This window comes from Gopherus flavomarginatus, chromosome 10, assembly GCF_025201925.1.
Source record: "Gopherus flavomarginatus isolate rGopFla2 chromosome 10, rGopFla2.mat.asm, whole genome shotgun sequence".
NCBI lineage: Eukaryota > Metazoa > Chordata > Testudines > Testudinidae > Gopherus > Gopherus flavomarginatus.
Window position 1 is genome coordinate 56,496,312 of NC_066626.1, and position 17,047 is coordinate 56,513,358.

The following is a 17,047-nucleotide window of genomic DNA, read 5'->3' on the forward strand; positions in this document are numbered from 1 at the left end:
TCAACTAGATTAGCTCCTCCAGAAGATGTGGGCCTTTCATGCAGGCGTAAACTGTAGAGGGCAGATGCCTTGTGAAATGTGATCAAGAAGGTCATAATCATACATGGCGCAGCATGGAAGAAAGCATAGAGATGTTTATGTGAGAAGCTGAGAAATGAGTGGTAAAGGGTGAGAACCTTGGCCGAGTATAAGGGGTGAAGGGTGATACAAAATGAGGCAAATTCAGATAAATAGGAAAGGGCAGAGTTACACTAAAATGTGAAGGTGATGAAAGAATGAGAAGTAACCTTTTATTTCTCATGAATTCCTGAAGGTAGTTAATGCTTTAATCAAAGAACTACATTTGCCAAAAGGTACAAGTAAACCCATGGTAGTTCAGCGAGGCTAAGCCCAATAGTCAGCAATACCTCTGGCAGTGTTTGCAGTTTGTGACCATGAGTCTGGGAACTTTAGAAAATAATAGAGAACTTGCCAAAATGTATTCACTTTGAGAAATTTTCTACATGTAATTTTCATGTTACAAATGAAATAAAACAATCTAATGTTTTATTGGCCATACAGAGGTCAACCTACTTGATTAGCACGGCACTGTATTTGAATAATCATAGTAAAACATCATCAAAAGATATGTTATGTGATGATCAGTTCTCTAATTATGCTATTGTGTGCTTTTTACAGCTATGGTAAGCAACACGTCAGGATAATATTTAGAGATATATCACACTGTAAGATTTACAGTGTGTGTATCTGACATTTAAGGTAAGATTTTTTTAATTTTTTTTTAAAAAACCCTTTCATAATTGAATTTTACCAGTGATTTCACCGGGAACAAAGTTAGGCCAATGAAGTCTTTTGAAAGTTCTGCTATTAAACTTCAGGAAATTTATTTCTCTCTTTGTTATTTTAACATTCAGATAAACACACATCAACAGTCATGTTTATGTAGAGGGAGAACTAAAAGCAATCTTACATAGATAGATAGAGCAATGGAGGTATAAAGAAAGATGTAGGGCCACATGAGAGCAAAGTATTTATGTTTACAGTTCAATTTAGAAATTGAGTATGGGTGTACAAATATTAATTTTATGTGATGCAGTTTCGCCTTTAGAAATGTAACTTACAACTGTGGTTTTTTAATAACTGTTAGTATAATCTGAAACTAAAATTTAAAAAACTGTATTTTTAGATACCATTTTAAAATGTAACAGCTAACTAAGATTGTAATGCTACAAAGAGTTTACTCACATGAATAGAACCACTGTTGTCGTATGACTAAGGATTTGCAGGATCGTGTGCTATTACTATTGGCTTGTTGTTTATTTTAAAAATATGTAGCCGATTTCAAGTTTCTTACATCTCAATAGATCATAAAATAGATGTAGTCAACAATAAGCATATTTATGTGTCTTCTTAAATTCTCTCTACTAATTCACGTAATCCCATTTGTTCAGGTGGCTAGTCAAACAGTGGATGCACCGCCAAAACTAAACACTTTCTAACATTTATAGTGTTTATATATTTAAAAGTCCAGTGTTAAGTTTCATTGCAGTTTATTACAAACATTACTGGACAAATTCATCCCCACTATAACTCCTTATAGTATACAGCATGCAAATAAAGACAAGATGAAAATATTTTTAATAGTCCCTCAAACAAACCTAGGCATGTAGTATATTTTACAACGTCCAAAATTATGTGCTGAAGTCATAAGTTTGAACTTTGATTTCAATATCACTCATTTTGAATTTATGTTTATATATGAAATTAACAGTAGAACTGCCTTGATAGGACTACAATTGCAGAAAAAAATCAGTTCTCTGAAATATAAGTTGTTCTAAAATGGAACAGCACTTTCGCAGGATTACTTTAACAGAATAATAAAACTGCAATTCTTCCTCAATAAAATGCATTTTTTCCCCATGAACATATAAGGAGAGCCAAAGTGCTAAATGGTTCTGACTTCATCTTTTTATGAAAATAGTATCTACCACGTAATCTATTTGTTTTGAACATTTAAAATTGTGTGTATTGTTCTTATGAAGAGAAACAATACAAGCAATTTAAAATGTTCAAGACAAATAGATTACATAACATCAAGACACTGTTTTCCATTGCTATTTAAATATACTGTTTATATTTTAAAAATCAAATTATTAAAAACTTAGAACATAAGAAAAGCCAAAAATGCAACTTTAAGCAAAACGATGTTAAGCACATCTAATTTCCCCATAAGAATTAATGTAAATGAGGGTGTTAGGTTAAAGGGAAATTTTTTTCATCAGACAAAAGACACACACACACACACACACACACAGTATAAGTTTTAAACAAACCATTTAATACTGGTACACAGCGATGATGATTGTGAAACTTGGTTGAGGTAGAGGAGTCAGAGGGTGGGATATTTCCCTTACTGCTAAATGATGAACTAGCAATTGGCTGAGCCCTCAAGGGTTAACTTTCACACTCTATGGCCATGTCCACACTACAGAGTAAAATCGAAATTAATAAAATCGATTTTATAAAACAGGTTTTATAAAATCGATTTTACGCGTCCACACTAGGGCACATTACTTTGGTGGTGTGCTTCCATGGTCCCAGGCTACCATCGATTTCCAGAGCGCACTCTGGGTAGCTCAGTAAAAGAATGGGACCAATAACTTCGATTTCCGTCCACACTAACCCTAAATCGATATAGTAATATCGATTTTAGGGTTACTCCTCTTGTTGAGCAGGAGTACAGAAATCGATTTTAAGACCCCTTAAAATCGATTTTAAGTGCCTTGTAGTGTGGACGGGTACAGCGTTAAAACGATTTAACGCTGTTTAAATCCATTTAACGCTGTAGTGTGGACCAGGCCTACAAGGCAGCAGAAATGGAGGGACATATGTGCATTTCCCCTTTAAGTACACTGCCTTGTTAATTAGATCAGCTTGCTGAGACCAAAGCTGCTGCAAGCTCCCTCTGTCCTGAGCCCTGGTGTGTCCCCCCTGCTCTATGGAAGATGAGGTAAACGGGTTGCAGGAGCAGGGGGACACCCTGACATTACCCCCCTTTTTCCTTACCTCCCACCCCCCCAGACAGCAAGCAGGAGTCTCAGGGAGCAGCTCCAAGGCAGAAGGCAGGAGCAACACATGGCAGTTGTGGAAGGTACAGCTGCAATTGCTAGCAGCTGCTGCACAGAGAACTTAGGGGAGTGGGGAGCTGACGGGGGGCTGCTGGTCCACCCTGGTTCCAAGCCCCCACCAGCTAGCTGCAATGGGCTGCTCTTCCTGCAAGCACTAGACAAAGCAGGTGGCTGCCAAAAGATGTTAGGGAGCATTGCACAACTTCAAACAAGTATGTTCCCTAATTGATCAGCAATGTAACAACAAAACAATGTTAACCTGGATGGCTTTAAGTGAGGAGTTACTGTACATTTATCAACATTGAATTTCATCTGCCATTTTTGTTGCCAAGTCACCCAGTTTTGAGAGATCCTTTTGTAGCTCTTCACAGTCTGACTGGGACTTAACTATCTTGAGTAGTTTTGTATCATTTGCAAATTTTGCCACCTCACTGCTTACTCCTTTTTCCAGATCATTTATGAACATGTTGAATAGGACTGGTCCCAGTACAGACCCCTGGAGGACACCACTATTTACCTCTCTCCATTCTGAAAACTGACCATTTATATCTACCCTTTGTTTCCTATCTTTAAACCAATTATCAGTCCCTGAGAGGACCTTCCCTCAATGGCAGCTTACTTTGCTTAAGAGCCTTTGGTGAGGGACCTTGTCAAAGGCTTTCTGAAAATCTAAGTACACTATATCCACCGGATCCCCCTTGTCCACATGCTTTTTGATCCCCTCAAATAATTCTAGTAGATTGGTGAGGCATGATTTGCTTTTACAAAAACCATGTTGACTCTTCCCTAACAAATTATGTTCATTTATGTGTAGGACAATTTTGTTCTTTACTATAGTTTCAACCAGTTTGCTCTGTACCGAAGTCAGGCTTACTGGCCTGTAATTGCTGGGATCACCTCTGGAGCCCTTTTTAAAAATTGGCGTCACATTAGCTATCCTCCAGTCATTTGGTACAGAAGCTGATTTAAATGATAGTTTACAAACTACAGTTAGTAGCTCTGCAAGTTCACATTTGAGTTCCTTCAGAACTCTTGGGTGAATACTATCTGGTCCTGGTGAATTATTACTGTTTAATTTATCAATTTGTTCCAAAACCTCCTCTAATGACACCTCAATCTGGGACAGTTCCTCAGGTTTGTCACCTAAAAAGAATGGCTCAGGTTTGGAATCTCTCTCATATCCTCAGCCATGAAGACCAATGCAAAGAATTCACTTAGCTTCTCCGCAATGGCTTTATTGTCTTTGAGTGTTCCTTTAGCATCTTGATCATCCAGTGGCCCCACTGGTTGTTTAGCAGGCTGCCTGCTTCTGATGTACTTAGAATTTTTTTTGCTATTATTTTTTGAGTCTTTGACTAACTGTTCTTCAAATTCTTTTTTGACCTTCCTAATTATATTTTTACACTTCACTTGCCAGACTTTATGTTCCTTTCTATTTTCCTCACTAGGATTTAACTTCCACTTTTTAAAGGATGCCTTTTTGCCTCTTACCACTTCTTTTACTTTGTTGTTTATCCATGGTGCCACTTTTTTGGTTCTCTTACTATGTTTTTAAATTTGGGTTATACATTTAAGTTGAGCCTCTGTTATGGTGTCTTCAAAAAATTTCCATGCAGCCTGCAAGGATTTCACTTTTGGCGCTATACCTTTTAATTTCTGTTTAACTAATCTCCTCATTTTTGTGTCATTCCCCTTTCTGAAATTAAATGCTACAGTGTTGTGCTTATATGGATTTTTTCCCCACCATATGGATGTTAAATTTTATTACATTATGGTCACTACTACCAAACGGTCCAGCTATATTAATCTCTTAGACCATATCCTGTGTTTCACTTAGGGGAACACAGGATCTGGAATTGCCTCTCCTCTTGTGGGTTCCAGGACTAGTTGCTCCAAGAAACAGTCACTTAAGGTGTCAAGAAACTTTATGTCTGCATCCCATCCTGAGGTCACATGTACCCAATCAATATGGAGATAGTTGGAATCCCCATTATTGAGTTTTTTATTTTAATAGCCTTTCTGATCTCCCTGAGCATTTCACAGTCACTATAACCATCCTGGTCAGGTGGTCAGTAATATATCCCTACTGCTATATTCTTATTATTAGAGCACGGAATTACTATCCATAGAGACCCTATGGCACAGTTTAGTTCATTTAAGATTTTTACTTCATTTGATTCTATGCTTTCTTTCACATATAGTGCCACCCCGTCACCAGCACGAGCTGTTCTGTCCTTCCAATATATTTTGTACCCTGGTATTACTGTGTCCCACTGATTATCCTCATTCCACCAAGTTTCTGTGATGACTATTATATTGCTATCCTCATGTAATGTGAGGCACTATAGTTCACCCATCTATTATTGAGATTTCTAGAATTGGTATATAAGCACTTTAAAAACGTGTCACTTTTTAGCTGTCTGCTAATGTAATTGAAAAGGACTTTGTTTTTTCATTTGACTGCTTCTCATAAGATCCTATCTGTATTTTACCATCTTCCAGCCTCTCCTCCTTACTAGGATATAGAGAATCTCCATTAATAGATCCTCCCCTAAGGGATGTGTCTGTCCAAACCACGTGCTCCTCCATACCTGTCCGTTTTCCCCCAGCCCTTAGTTTAAAAACTGCTCCACAATCTTTTTTTAAATCATAATAGACCAAAATCATTATTGTAAGGCAATCTAGCCAGTTGAAAGAGGATAAGGTGAAAAATATAATTATTTGAATTACAATTCTAAAAGATGTTATCCTCATTGTACTATGAAAATGTTGATGACAAACAAAATATTAATTACAGGGAGTCCCTGGTATACGTCAGGGTTGTGTTCCTGAAAAGGGCGACAGATACTGAAACAACGGATACGGGGGAATTTTTCCCCATAAGAAATAATTGCTCGTCCCACCTCTTCCTGACTCCCTCTCGACCCCCACCCCGCCTCTTCCCACCCAATTCCGCCCCCTCCTCTGAGCGCACCTCATTCCTGCTCCTTCCTCTCCCTCTCAGCAACTCCTGAATGCCGAGGGAAGCACCCAAAGGAAAGCCACGCAAAAGGTGAAGCGATGGAGATGCGGCTCAGGACTGATGTGAATTGGAACATGTTCTCCTACTGATGAGCGATGGATATGCGAAACGATGGATAAGGTGGAGACGTATACCGGGGACCCCCAGTTTAATAGATATCTATTTCTAAAATGCCCAGTGTAGTACCTGGGCACTCTGGGAACAATCTCAGTTTAGGAGCCTAAAATAAGATACCTAAAAATTAAGCACCTAAATATCCATTTTAGGTGCTTTAGTATTGGCTGGATCACTTAAGTCCCTATTTGAGCATCAACCTATGAATGTTACCATCATTATCATAGTTTGCTTAGGTGACTCAATCAGTGCTTGGGTGCTGAAACCTGTTATTCTGGTACGTGAATTTAAGTGCCCACATTTGAGAAGCTATGTAATAGACCACAATAGCTTTGGTCTACCTTAATTTGTAATATGGTCTGTCAAGTTAATTATAACAGAGGGTATAATACTGGACTACCGGTGAATGCCTTGGATATATTTAAACCCTCTGCTTTCCACTTCCGAAGAAGTGAACCAACAATCATCTGACGCAAATCAGACCATAACTTAGTTATTAGAGAATGTTGAAAAACTGAAGAAAAATGAACATTTTGGTATATTTATTAATACACAGTTATGGCATTTTCATTAGTCATCACTCAATTTTGATGTTGCAGTTTTAACTTATGTACTCATCGAGAAACTGAAAATTATAGTCTTCCCTACAATTATAACCTGGCCATATTGGCTAAATTTACAGTTTATGCTATTGGTGGAGCTGGTAGCACCACCTATGAACATTGCCTGGCACTTCCTATTATAAGGCCCTATTTTCAGTTGCTTATAACCTTTGTTAAACTAACTTCTTGAGCTGCAATTTTCCATGTTGGGGTTTCTATTTTAGGCTGAAATCCCCCTTCCCCACCAAATTTCAGGCAAAATGCTTCAAATGTTTCCGAGAATGAGGCTAGGGACAAAAACAACAAGGAGTCCGGTGGCACATTAAAGATTAACAGATTTATTTGGGCATAAGCTTCTGTGGGTAAAAACCCCACTTTTTCAGATGCATCAGGTTACACCAGAAAAGTGGGTTTTTAAACCCATGAAAGCTTATGCCTAAATAAATCTGTTAGTCTTTAAGGTGCCACCGGACTCCTTGTTGTTTTTGTGGCTACAGACTAACACGGCTACCCACTGATACTGGACACCACGCTAGGGACAAATATATTGTTTTGCCCATGTTAAAAAATTCTGGCTTTTTTTTTTTTTAAATCTCTTGTGCCCCCATACTTTGAAGCAGGAACTAGAAATTTGACATGGGGTGGCCTTTGTGTCAGGGGTGTCTTTTGCTGTCCATGTGAAAATCCACTCAAATTTGGCCAAGTTATAAACCTTTGAAAAACTGCAGAGTACACATGCTAGTTTAACAGCTAAAACCTCAGAAGAGTTCATCCACACTGGGCATGCTCCAGCCTGAGGCCAAGCAAGACCTTTCCTGAAATTGCTGCTCTGGGTCATGCTAGGTGCAGGTCCCAGCAATGGAACTGAAACTAGGGAGACTGTCTTTCCTGTGCTCTAAATGTCTCCCTGTAGGCTCAGGTAGTGTGGAGGAGGGAGCTGACCGATTCAAATGTAGCAGGGACAAGAGAATGACCTTTGAGAGCAGAAGAGTAGATTGGGACATGGAGCCTAGAGTAGGTGGAACACTGGGACTGGATGCTGACGGTGGAAGAGAAGAGGGAAATTGGGACACTGAGAGTATACTTTCACTGGCTGGGAAAGGAGATTGGGACTGGGAGTCTGGAAGGGAAGACTAGGACTGGCCCACTGAGTAGCCTGGGATTTGAGTGAGGAATGAGAGGTGACAAGGAGACATGTTGGGGGAAACTGGGCAGAAAGAGTCAATCTTGGAGGGGGGAGATGGCAGAAGGGTTTGTGACTAATACAGAACACTCCCTTCCAGAGCCTGCAATGGAACAAGATTCCCGAGTCTCACTCTTCCATTGCTGTCAGAAAATATTTGTGAAACTCGTGGACAAAATGTATCATCCTTCTCTAGTAATGATTGATAGAGATCTGTGCAGTTGATCTATAGGTTCCAACTCTGATGATGAACCATGTGGGTGTCAATATGATGTCACATGGTGGAATTTCTGTTTTTTTCAATTTGTTTTTTTAAAAAGCTGAGGAAATTACACACAAAAACTTGATTAAAAGTCAAGTACTGAAAAGCAAAAACTGCCTAATTAAGGCACGTGTACAACCTTAATTTGGCCTTTTGTATATGATACAGTCTTTAATTACAAGATCACTTAATATTTTCTGCACAGGACCCCGCCTCATTTAGTGGACAGAATGGACCTGCTCTGGGAATGAATTGGGGCTGTGTAATGAAGGAGATCGCTGTCTGTAGGACCCCTGCCTCATTTGTTGCAAAAGCTGGAATGTATGTAGTGAATGAGACAGTGGATTGTAGGAAGAGAAAGGATGTTCTCATGATTAAGGCAGTTGAATACTGCCTTGGGGAACTAGATTCTATCCCTACTTGTAACACACAATGCCAATGTGATGCTGGGCTAGTCACTAAAACCAAACTTGTATGTTTCTTATCTTGTGGGTGCCTGACTTGAGCCTCTGGAGTCTGATTTGTAGAAGTGTCAAGCACTCACAGCTGCAACTGAAGTCAATGAGACTGAGTTTTTAACTTACACAGTGCTATACAATGCCAAGGACTTTGAAAAACCTGGTTCTAGGCATCTCAGAATGGGTACTCAAAATGAGGGGACACTTTTGACCTTAATCTCTCTATGCCTCAGCTTTCCATCTGTAAAAGGGGGATAATAATACTCCATCTCACAGGAATGTTGTGAAAATAAATTAATGTTTGTGAACCAATCAGATACTGTTGTGATGAGCATCATAGAACAAAGCCAATGAGAAATTAAAAATTCTGTCTTCAGACCAGGGTTTGAATAGTGTGTAGTAAACAAGGCCTGGGGCCACTTATTGAACAATGAGGAGAAAACAAAATATTGAAGAACCACTTATTAAGCGTGCACTGAAAGAGACAGTCCTATGGAAAAAATAACGTGATCATGTAATACATAGACTGTATCATAATGCATATGCACAAGGGAACTGAATTAAGATTGCACAGGCAACCTTAATTCTGGCATTTCCTAACTTTTGAGTACTTGATTTTGCAATGTTTCAGAGTGGTAGCTGTGTTAATCTGTAACAGCAAAAACAACGAGGAGTTCTTGTGGAACCTTAGAGACTAACAAATTTATTTGGGCATGCTCGGGGGTCGCATAATTCTGTTCATTTAACATGGATTTTTTTGTGTGTTCCATATATATAAGTATGAATGATAACACCATAGACAGTAATACAAACTGCTACATACATGAAAGGTGGTAGGCTGAGTCATGGTTGTTATGGGAACTGTAACTTTGAATTTCCCTGACATTTGTATAACCACAAATCACAAATGCACATTTTTGCATTCAATATTCCCTAATGTTTCCATATGTACAAATATTGAGCCAGATTCAGCAAGGTCTCTACTTTTAACTGATGTTTTCATAAGAAATTTAAAGTTGTTAACTGAGTCATTTTCCTAGTGCTAGAAATTTTGCTTCAGGGACAACTAATGGCAAATAACTGAAATGTTGTCAAAGGCATTTTTATGTTTGCAGCATGCACTCATACAAAAAACCCAGAGACATGTTTCAGGATGGTGATGAAAAGATAGCATTGTTAACTGGCATCAGCAATATTGCTCATGAAATACCACAAGAACAGAGAACAAGAAAAGCTTACACCTTAAAAGGCGTTAAATACAAGTACAGCAGAAACCTGTTTATCTGAGTTTCATTATCCAGCTCTCCCTATTAACCGAACAACCAGTGCACACACAAGAATATCGGAAATTGACGTAACCTGCATGGCAACACTACTGTAACCATCCCATCTTTTCAGCCTTGTAAAATGACTGTGACTACTAAGCGAAATCTTGTAGTACTATCATTGGATGCTAAAATAGAGATTATTAATAAAATAAATAAAGGACAGTCACTGGAAAAAAAATAGCCCAAGATTATAAGATTGGAAAAAGCACAGTATCGCAAACTGTCAGATTTTTCCCAGCCATTATAAATGTGAGTGTTGCTGTATCACTGTCTTATATACAACACTGCATGTTAATTTAATACTTTATGCATATTACATATTGTTATTGTTGTTAGTTGTTACCATGAGTATTGGGGTTGCTGCAACTTAAAATGATCATGTCTGCATTTTTAAAACTGCCACTATTTATTAATAATGGTTTGTGTATGCCGTAAAGAAGGGGCTATGTTTTAATACTTGAATTTATCATTTCTGCATTTCTAGATACTGGTACTCTTTACTAGAAGTAACGGTTTGTGTAAGCTGTAAATAAAGAAGGTGGTTTTTCCAGGAGGGGTCAGCTAGTTTAAAAGAAACTCCGCATTTTAAAACAACGTATAGAAAACTCTTTGCCCATTCTCCTAATTATCTGAATTTTTGACTGGAACCAGGGCCAGTTAGGATAAAAGGGGTTCTACTGTAATTATTTGATTCCTTTAAGCCTGTATTTGTTGTTTTGAAGATAAGAATTATAAGCCTATAGTACTTCAAATTCCTGTTCAGATACAAGCCAGCATATTGTCATTGTGACAGCAAGTAAACAATAGCACACTACAACCCTGCCAACTTCTGTATCTTTTTATAGCTGTCTAGGTCTTCTTCCCCTAAACTCAATTTACTTCTCCTCTTTTCTTCCATATTTTTTCCCTCTTCTCATATTTTACATCTCTCAAAATCTCTCCCTTAGTTTTGTAAAATCTTAAATAATGTCCAAAAAAACCAAACCAAAACAAAAACAGATAAAACCAACTTGTTCAAATATACATCATTTGTTATATTGTATAATAAAAGCTTTGCATATGGCAGTCAGTCTGCTTAAACTACACATAACTGGGATGAAGGAATTCTGAAAAGCTTGCCAGCAACGACAAACTAGACTGAACTAATTTGAAGTAACCCTTTCCATACCAACATGGTGCTGTGTGGAAAAAAAAACTGCTTGTCACAAAGTCATATAGTATTTCTTCAGAATACTTTTAATTTACTGAAATGCAATGAATGATTTTAGGTGTAAATTTCAAACCTACACTTGAGAATTCATATGGGTGTGCTGGTGTATCAGAAAATGCATACATACAAATCCCCAAATTACAAAGTTATAAAACTGCAAAATCCATAGCCTGCAAAACTCAGGAATTCAGAAACTAGGCGCTCTTTTTCTGCAGATCTCCTAAGCTCCTCAGAGCAGAAGCTAGGATCCTTTGTTCTTCCTAATAATTGTAAAGCATCTACTTCTTGTGTGGACTTCTGCAGGAGTGTAGCTTCAGCCCCGCAGAGCTGAGGTGCTCCACAGGAATGGTGCATTAGTTAGTGCAGTCCAGAGTTTTGGATCATCAGATTTCAGAAAAAACAGTATTGCGGTATATATCATTTCGTTCTCTTTTCCTCTTTCCCCCAGGACACACACACACACAGACAGACATGCAGTAAAATGAAGAGGCAAATTATCTAGACATAAAACACACTAGAACAGTTAGAAGCTGCCACAATGTTTTTATGCTACCATTGTCCACTCTTCCCCTTGTAAGAAAACTGAGCCTAAATTCTCACAGGTGCTGCCACAGGTTTCAGAAGCTTCCTGTTGTAGTATCAGAAAGATATGCATTCCATATATGCTGCAAGTTAATAACTAACAATCTAATCCTGAAATCCTGATACAGCCAAGATTCCTACTGATGTCAAGGATACTTCTGGGAGTGAAATGAGAGTCTCTTGGTAGACAAGAGGACCTCGTGATTTTAATTAATTTTTAAATGAATAAGCATCTGCTTACTTTCTGTTCCTCTTCCTGGCTCGGTTGTAGGCTTCCAGACCTTCTGTTAGTGTCTTCAACTTCTCGGGCTCCACCTGAGTAAAGGTATGAACATCAAACTACATTACCCAGACAGTCAATTATTAAAGGCGACTTTTACTTTACTGCTGGACATGCAGTTGTTTAGGCTATGGAGCCTAATTTTCACTGCATCCACAAAACATTTCTGTTCCCCACCAAAAGACGAAAAGTAATATTTTTACAATTCCTCTGTACGCTCATACCAATAGCAATAAAAATGCAAAAAGTAAAACCATGGAACAGTCCTAAAATATTAGAATTAGGGACTAAAATTAGAATGTTACTTAAAAACACCAAAGGGGCAGCCGTGTTAGTCTGGATCTGTAAAAGCAGCAAAGAATCCTGTGGCACCTTATAGACTAACAGACGTATTGGAGCATGAGCTTTCGTGGGTGAATACCCACTTTGTCGGATGCAACTCTGAGTTCCTTTATATACTTAAAAACATATAATCCTGTTTTCTTCATACCATAAACAATACAAAAACAGTCTTTGCCAGAGGATATTTTGAAGGCCAAGACTATGACAGGGTTCAAAACAGAACTAGATAAAATCATGGAGGATAGGTCCATCAATGGCTATTAGCCAGGATGGGCAAGGACAGTGTCCTTAGCCTCTGTTTGCCAGAAGCTGGGAATGGGCAACAGGGGATGCATCACTTGATGACTACCTGTTCTGTTCATTCCCTCTGGGACACCTGGCACTGGCCACTGTCAGAAGACAAGATACTGAGCTAGATGGACCTTTGGTCTGACCCAGTAGGGCCATTCTTATGTTTTTACTGTTGTCAAAGTCTCACAGATCCTAATTCTGACTGCACACACATTTAACTCCTATTGAAGTTAGTTGTGCCTCATAACAACCTTTTATGCACTCTTATTACAATATATTCTTAATATGTCCCATCAACCTTTTAAAAAAACCAGTTATCTACCTTTTTTAACTGTTGTTTTGAGAGATGTGTTGCTCATATCCATTCCATTCTTGGTGTGTGCATGCACAGTTGTCGGAGATTTTTGCCTTTGCTGTATCCGTAGTATTGGCTGTGGCACCCTCTTGAGTGCTGCGCTCATGCATCGGTATATTAAGCGCCGCCGGCCCTGTGCCCTCTCAGTTCCTTCTTGCAGGCAATTCTGACAGAGGGGCAAGAGGGTGGGTAATAGAATGGACATGAGCAACACATCTTGAAGAACAACAGTTACTAAAGATAGGTAACTGTTTTTCTTTGAATGCTTGCTCATGTCGATTCCATTCTAGGTGACTCAAAAGCAGCATCCATGAAGGTGGGCTCAGAGTTTATGGTCATGCAGCTTGCAATACTGCTCTACCAAAGCCAGCATCATCTTGGGCCTGCTGGGTAAGTGTGTAATGCGATGTAAATGTGTGGACAGACGACTAGGTGGAAGCCTAGCACATATCCTTGTGCTCTGGTTGAATGGGCGATTACAATAGCCGGAGGACACACCTGGCCTGGTCACAGCAGCAGCGGATACAGGCAGTAATCCAAGACGAGATTATCTGAGTCGACACTGGACGACCTTCCATCCTGTTAGCCACTGTGACTAACAACTGTGTCACCTTACGAAAAGGCTTAATCCTCTCAACGTGGAAGGCCAACGCCCTTCTGATGTCCAGAGAATTCAACCTGAGCTATGAGGTTTAGGGAAGAAGACGGGTAAGAATATGTCCTGGCTCATATAAAACTGTGAAACAACCTTGGGTAGTAAGGCCAGGTGTGGTTGGAGGACCTTGTCCTTGTAAAACAACATGTAGGGCAGCTTTGAGGTAAGTGCCCTAATCTCAGAGACCCAGTGGGCAGATGGCATTGCAACCAAGAAAGCCACCTTTCAGGAGAGGTGGAGAAGGGAGCACGAAGCCAGAAGCTTGAAGGGGGGCCCCATGTGACAGCACAAGGTACAGGTCCCATGGAGCAACAGGGGCCCCTAGGTGAGGGTAGAGGCGCTCTAGGCCCTTGAGGAACCTGGAAGTCATGTCCTAGCTAAAACCGACCTGCCCTCGAGCGAGGGATAGAAGGCTGAAATAGCAGCCAAGTGGACCTTAACAGATGAAAGGGGCAAACCCTGGAGCTTAAGATGCAGGAGGTAATCCAGGATTAACTGTGGTGAGGCCTGTTCAGGTTGAATACCTTCATCTGAAGTCCAGCATGTAAATCACTTCCATTTGCCCAGGTAGGTCGCTCTGGTAGAGGGTCTTCTTCTGCCCAGTAGGACCTGCTGGACACTGTTCAAACACTCCCGCTCATCCGCATTCAACCATGCAACAGTCAGGCCGTCAGGTTCGGATGCAGCAGTTTGCCAGGGTTCTGAGATAACAGGTCTGGATAGAGCAGTAGCTGTAACAGATCGGCCACTGAGAGGTCCAGCAGCATGCCGAATCAGTGCTGGTGCTGCCAAGCTGGCGCTATGAGGATTACCTTTGCTCTGTCCTGTTTGCTCTTCACAAGGATTCTGTAGTTTAATGGCACTGGAGGGCAGGCATACATAAGGGGTAGAAAAAAGTGTCCGATGGTCTCTGTCAATCCTTCGAATCGAACAGAAAGCGTGGCACTTCCTGTTCTGCCTGGATGCAAACAAATCCACCCAGGAAGTCCCCCATTTCTGGAAGATTAGGCTGACAAGCTTTAGATGGTGACCACTCATGGCGGGATGAGAAAGTCCTGTGAGGTGATCTGCCAAAGTGTTCCTGGTCCTGGGGAGGTGTGCGGCCACAAAATAAATGGCATGCTGAACCCAGAAGTTCCAGAGCCTAAGAGCTCTTTGGCCAAGGGCAGAGGACCGGGCACTGCCTTACTTGTCGATATAGAACACTGTGGCGGTATTGTCCATCCAGACTTGAATCACCCTGTCTTTTATATGAGGCAGGAAAGTTTGACAGGCCAAGCAGACCACTCTGAGCTCTCTGAAATTTATGTGTAAGGAGCAATTGTGACCCGACCAATGTCCTTGCATGCCAAGAACGCTTAGAGGGGCTCTCCACCCCAGATCCGAAGCATTGGAGACCAGGGTAACTGATGGGGATGGGGCTGCGAAGGGGACTCCCTCCAACACTGATGCGGGGTCCAGAATATGCTTTTAGTATGTGTGACTATGCTTTTTAGTCATACACACACACCATGCACAAAGTCCCACCACTCGATGTTTATAGTTACCAGTCCAGAGACTGGATTGATTTATTGGCCAGCCAGATTGGTTGCAGATGGGAGCCGGGCTCCATCGGTCGTGATCCGATGCTCCTGGAGTAGTGGCAAGGCAAACCCAAAGCCCCATGGCAAAACACCTTGTTTTTATAGTTTTTGTTGTTGAAGTTTATGGATTCTGCTATGTCAGTTTGTGACCGGCTATTCCTTAACTGATGTTATTTTTTTATGTTAACATTCCAAAACACCTTTGGGAGGGTCATTCTGTCCTGGATTTGATTTAATTAATTGTCTTTAGGGGTGCCAGCCTCTACCTCAGGGTCGTCAATCTGCCCTTCCTCAATCATGGATGCGCTTTGATGGTTTTTTGGTGTTAATAAGTTTTGATAAGTGTTTTTACTTTTTTTTTTTGGACCATTTGGTTAATAATGGCCTTTACACCTTATTTTTTTTAATGCATGCATTTTTTATTCAATCTTTTACAAAAATCTTTAAAAATACAAACAGCAATATTTTATATCAAACAAAATAACACTGTAAATTAAACCTTGCTAAATTTTATAACCAAAACAATTCACATTAAGGCCCAGGCCTTCAACGTTCCCTTAATTTACTTAACATAAATACAGTACAAAATTCGGTCTCCTACTAACTAAACCTTAAAACAAAAAACTAAAAAAGCCCAATTTCTAATGCCTATAAAAAACAAAATCCCATAGTCCCAAAGGGTCATTTCTTTCTGCTATTTAAAAAAAATGGCTAACAAAATAAAACCAAATCATACATTAATTCTCATAGTACAATTATAAAATCCTGCTCCTATACTTCCACTTTCTGAAATATTCATTGAGGCAATGGAGGTCCAGGATGCATCTTAGGTCCCCTTTTGCTTTCAGGATTAGGAAATATCGGGAGTAGGATCCATTTCCGCTCCTATCCCGAGGGACCTCCTCTCCGCCTGTAGCCCTAGGAGGTTTTCCACCTCCTGAGCAATGAGTTGCTTGTGAGAAGGGTCTCTGAAGAGGGATGGAGAAGGGCGGTGGAAGGGAAGGGCTGTTGAGAACTGTAGGTTGTAGCCCAAGGATACTGTGTTGAGCACCCAACGGTCCGATGTCACTTGCAACCATGCCAACTGGAAGGGGTGCAGGCAGTTGAAGAAAGAATAGGATGGTGGATCCAGATACTTGATTGGGGCGCCATCCTTAGTCTAGTTATATGGCGTCTTTATTTTTCAGTGTGCCACTCACCTGTCCCTTTCATTAACTGCGGACACAACTGGTGACACTGCTGGGGGTGTGTGTAGAGATATTCGAACCCCTTTGTGAGGATGTAATACTACTTTTCCGCCCTTTTGGATGTGGGTGGAATTGAGGCTGGGGTCTGTCAGAGCATTTTACTAATCTTTAGAACCCCCAGGTGGACAGGCAGCGTGATGCGGGCCGGGATGGAGGACAGTATGATGTCAAACAGGTCATCTGATTGCTCTGACAACTCCTCAATTTCAAGGTTTAAGTTGGCAGCCACCTTTTTAAGAAGAGCCTGGTGCTCCTTAAAGTTGTCAGGGCGACTGCCAGCCTGGGAGGTCCACGTCACCACTTTGTCCATCGATGAAGATGATGAGGGCATCGCAGGGGGATGGGCGGGTTCCCTTTTTGGGGATAGCTCCTTGGGCATTGGCGCCTTTTGTGCTGTCCCCACGA

At 40.4% G+C, this 17,047-nt stretch overlaps 1 protein-coding gene across 8 annotated transcripts in view; it reads right to left on the minus strand.

Annotated features, from left to right (window-relative positions):
* Nucleotides 1–17,047, minus strand: part of MBD5 (methyl-CpG binding domain protein 5) — a 240,630-nt gene that overhangs the window by 14,879 nt on the left and 208,704 nt on the right. For all 8 annotated transcript variants that reach the window (XM_050969162.1, XM_050969160.1, XM_050969164.1 and 5 more), the window contains one exon: nt 12,131–12,204. In XM_050969162.1, the coding sequence (XP_050825119.1) occupies nt 12,131–12,204 (74 nt within the window). The remainder of the gene's footprint in view (nt 1–12,130; nt 12,205–17,047) is intronic.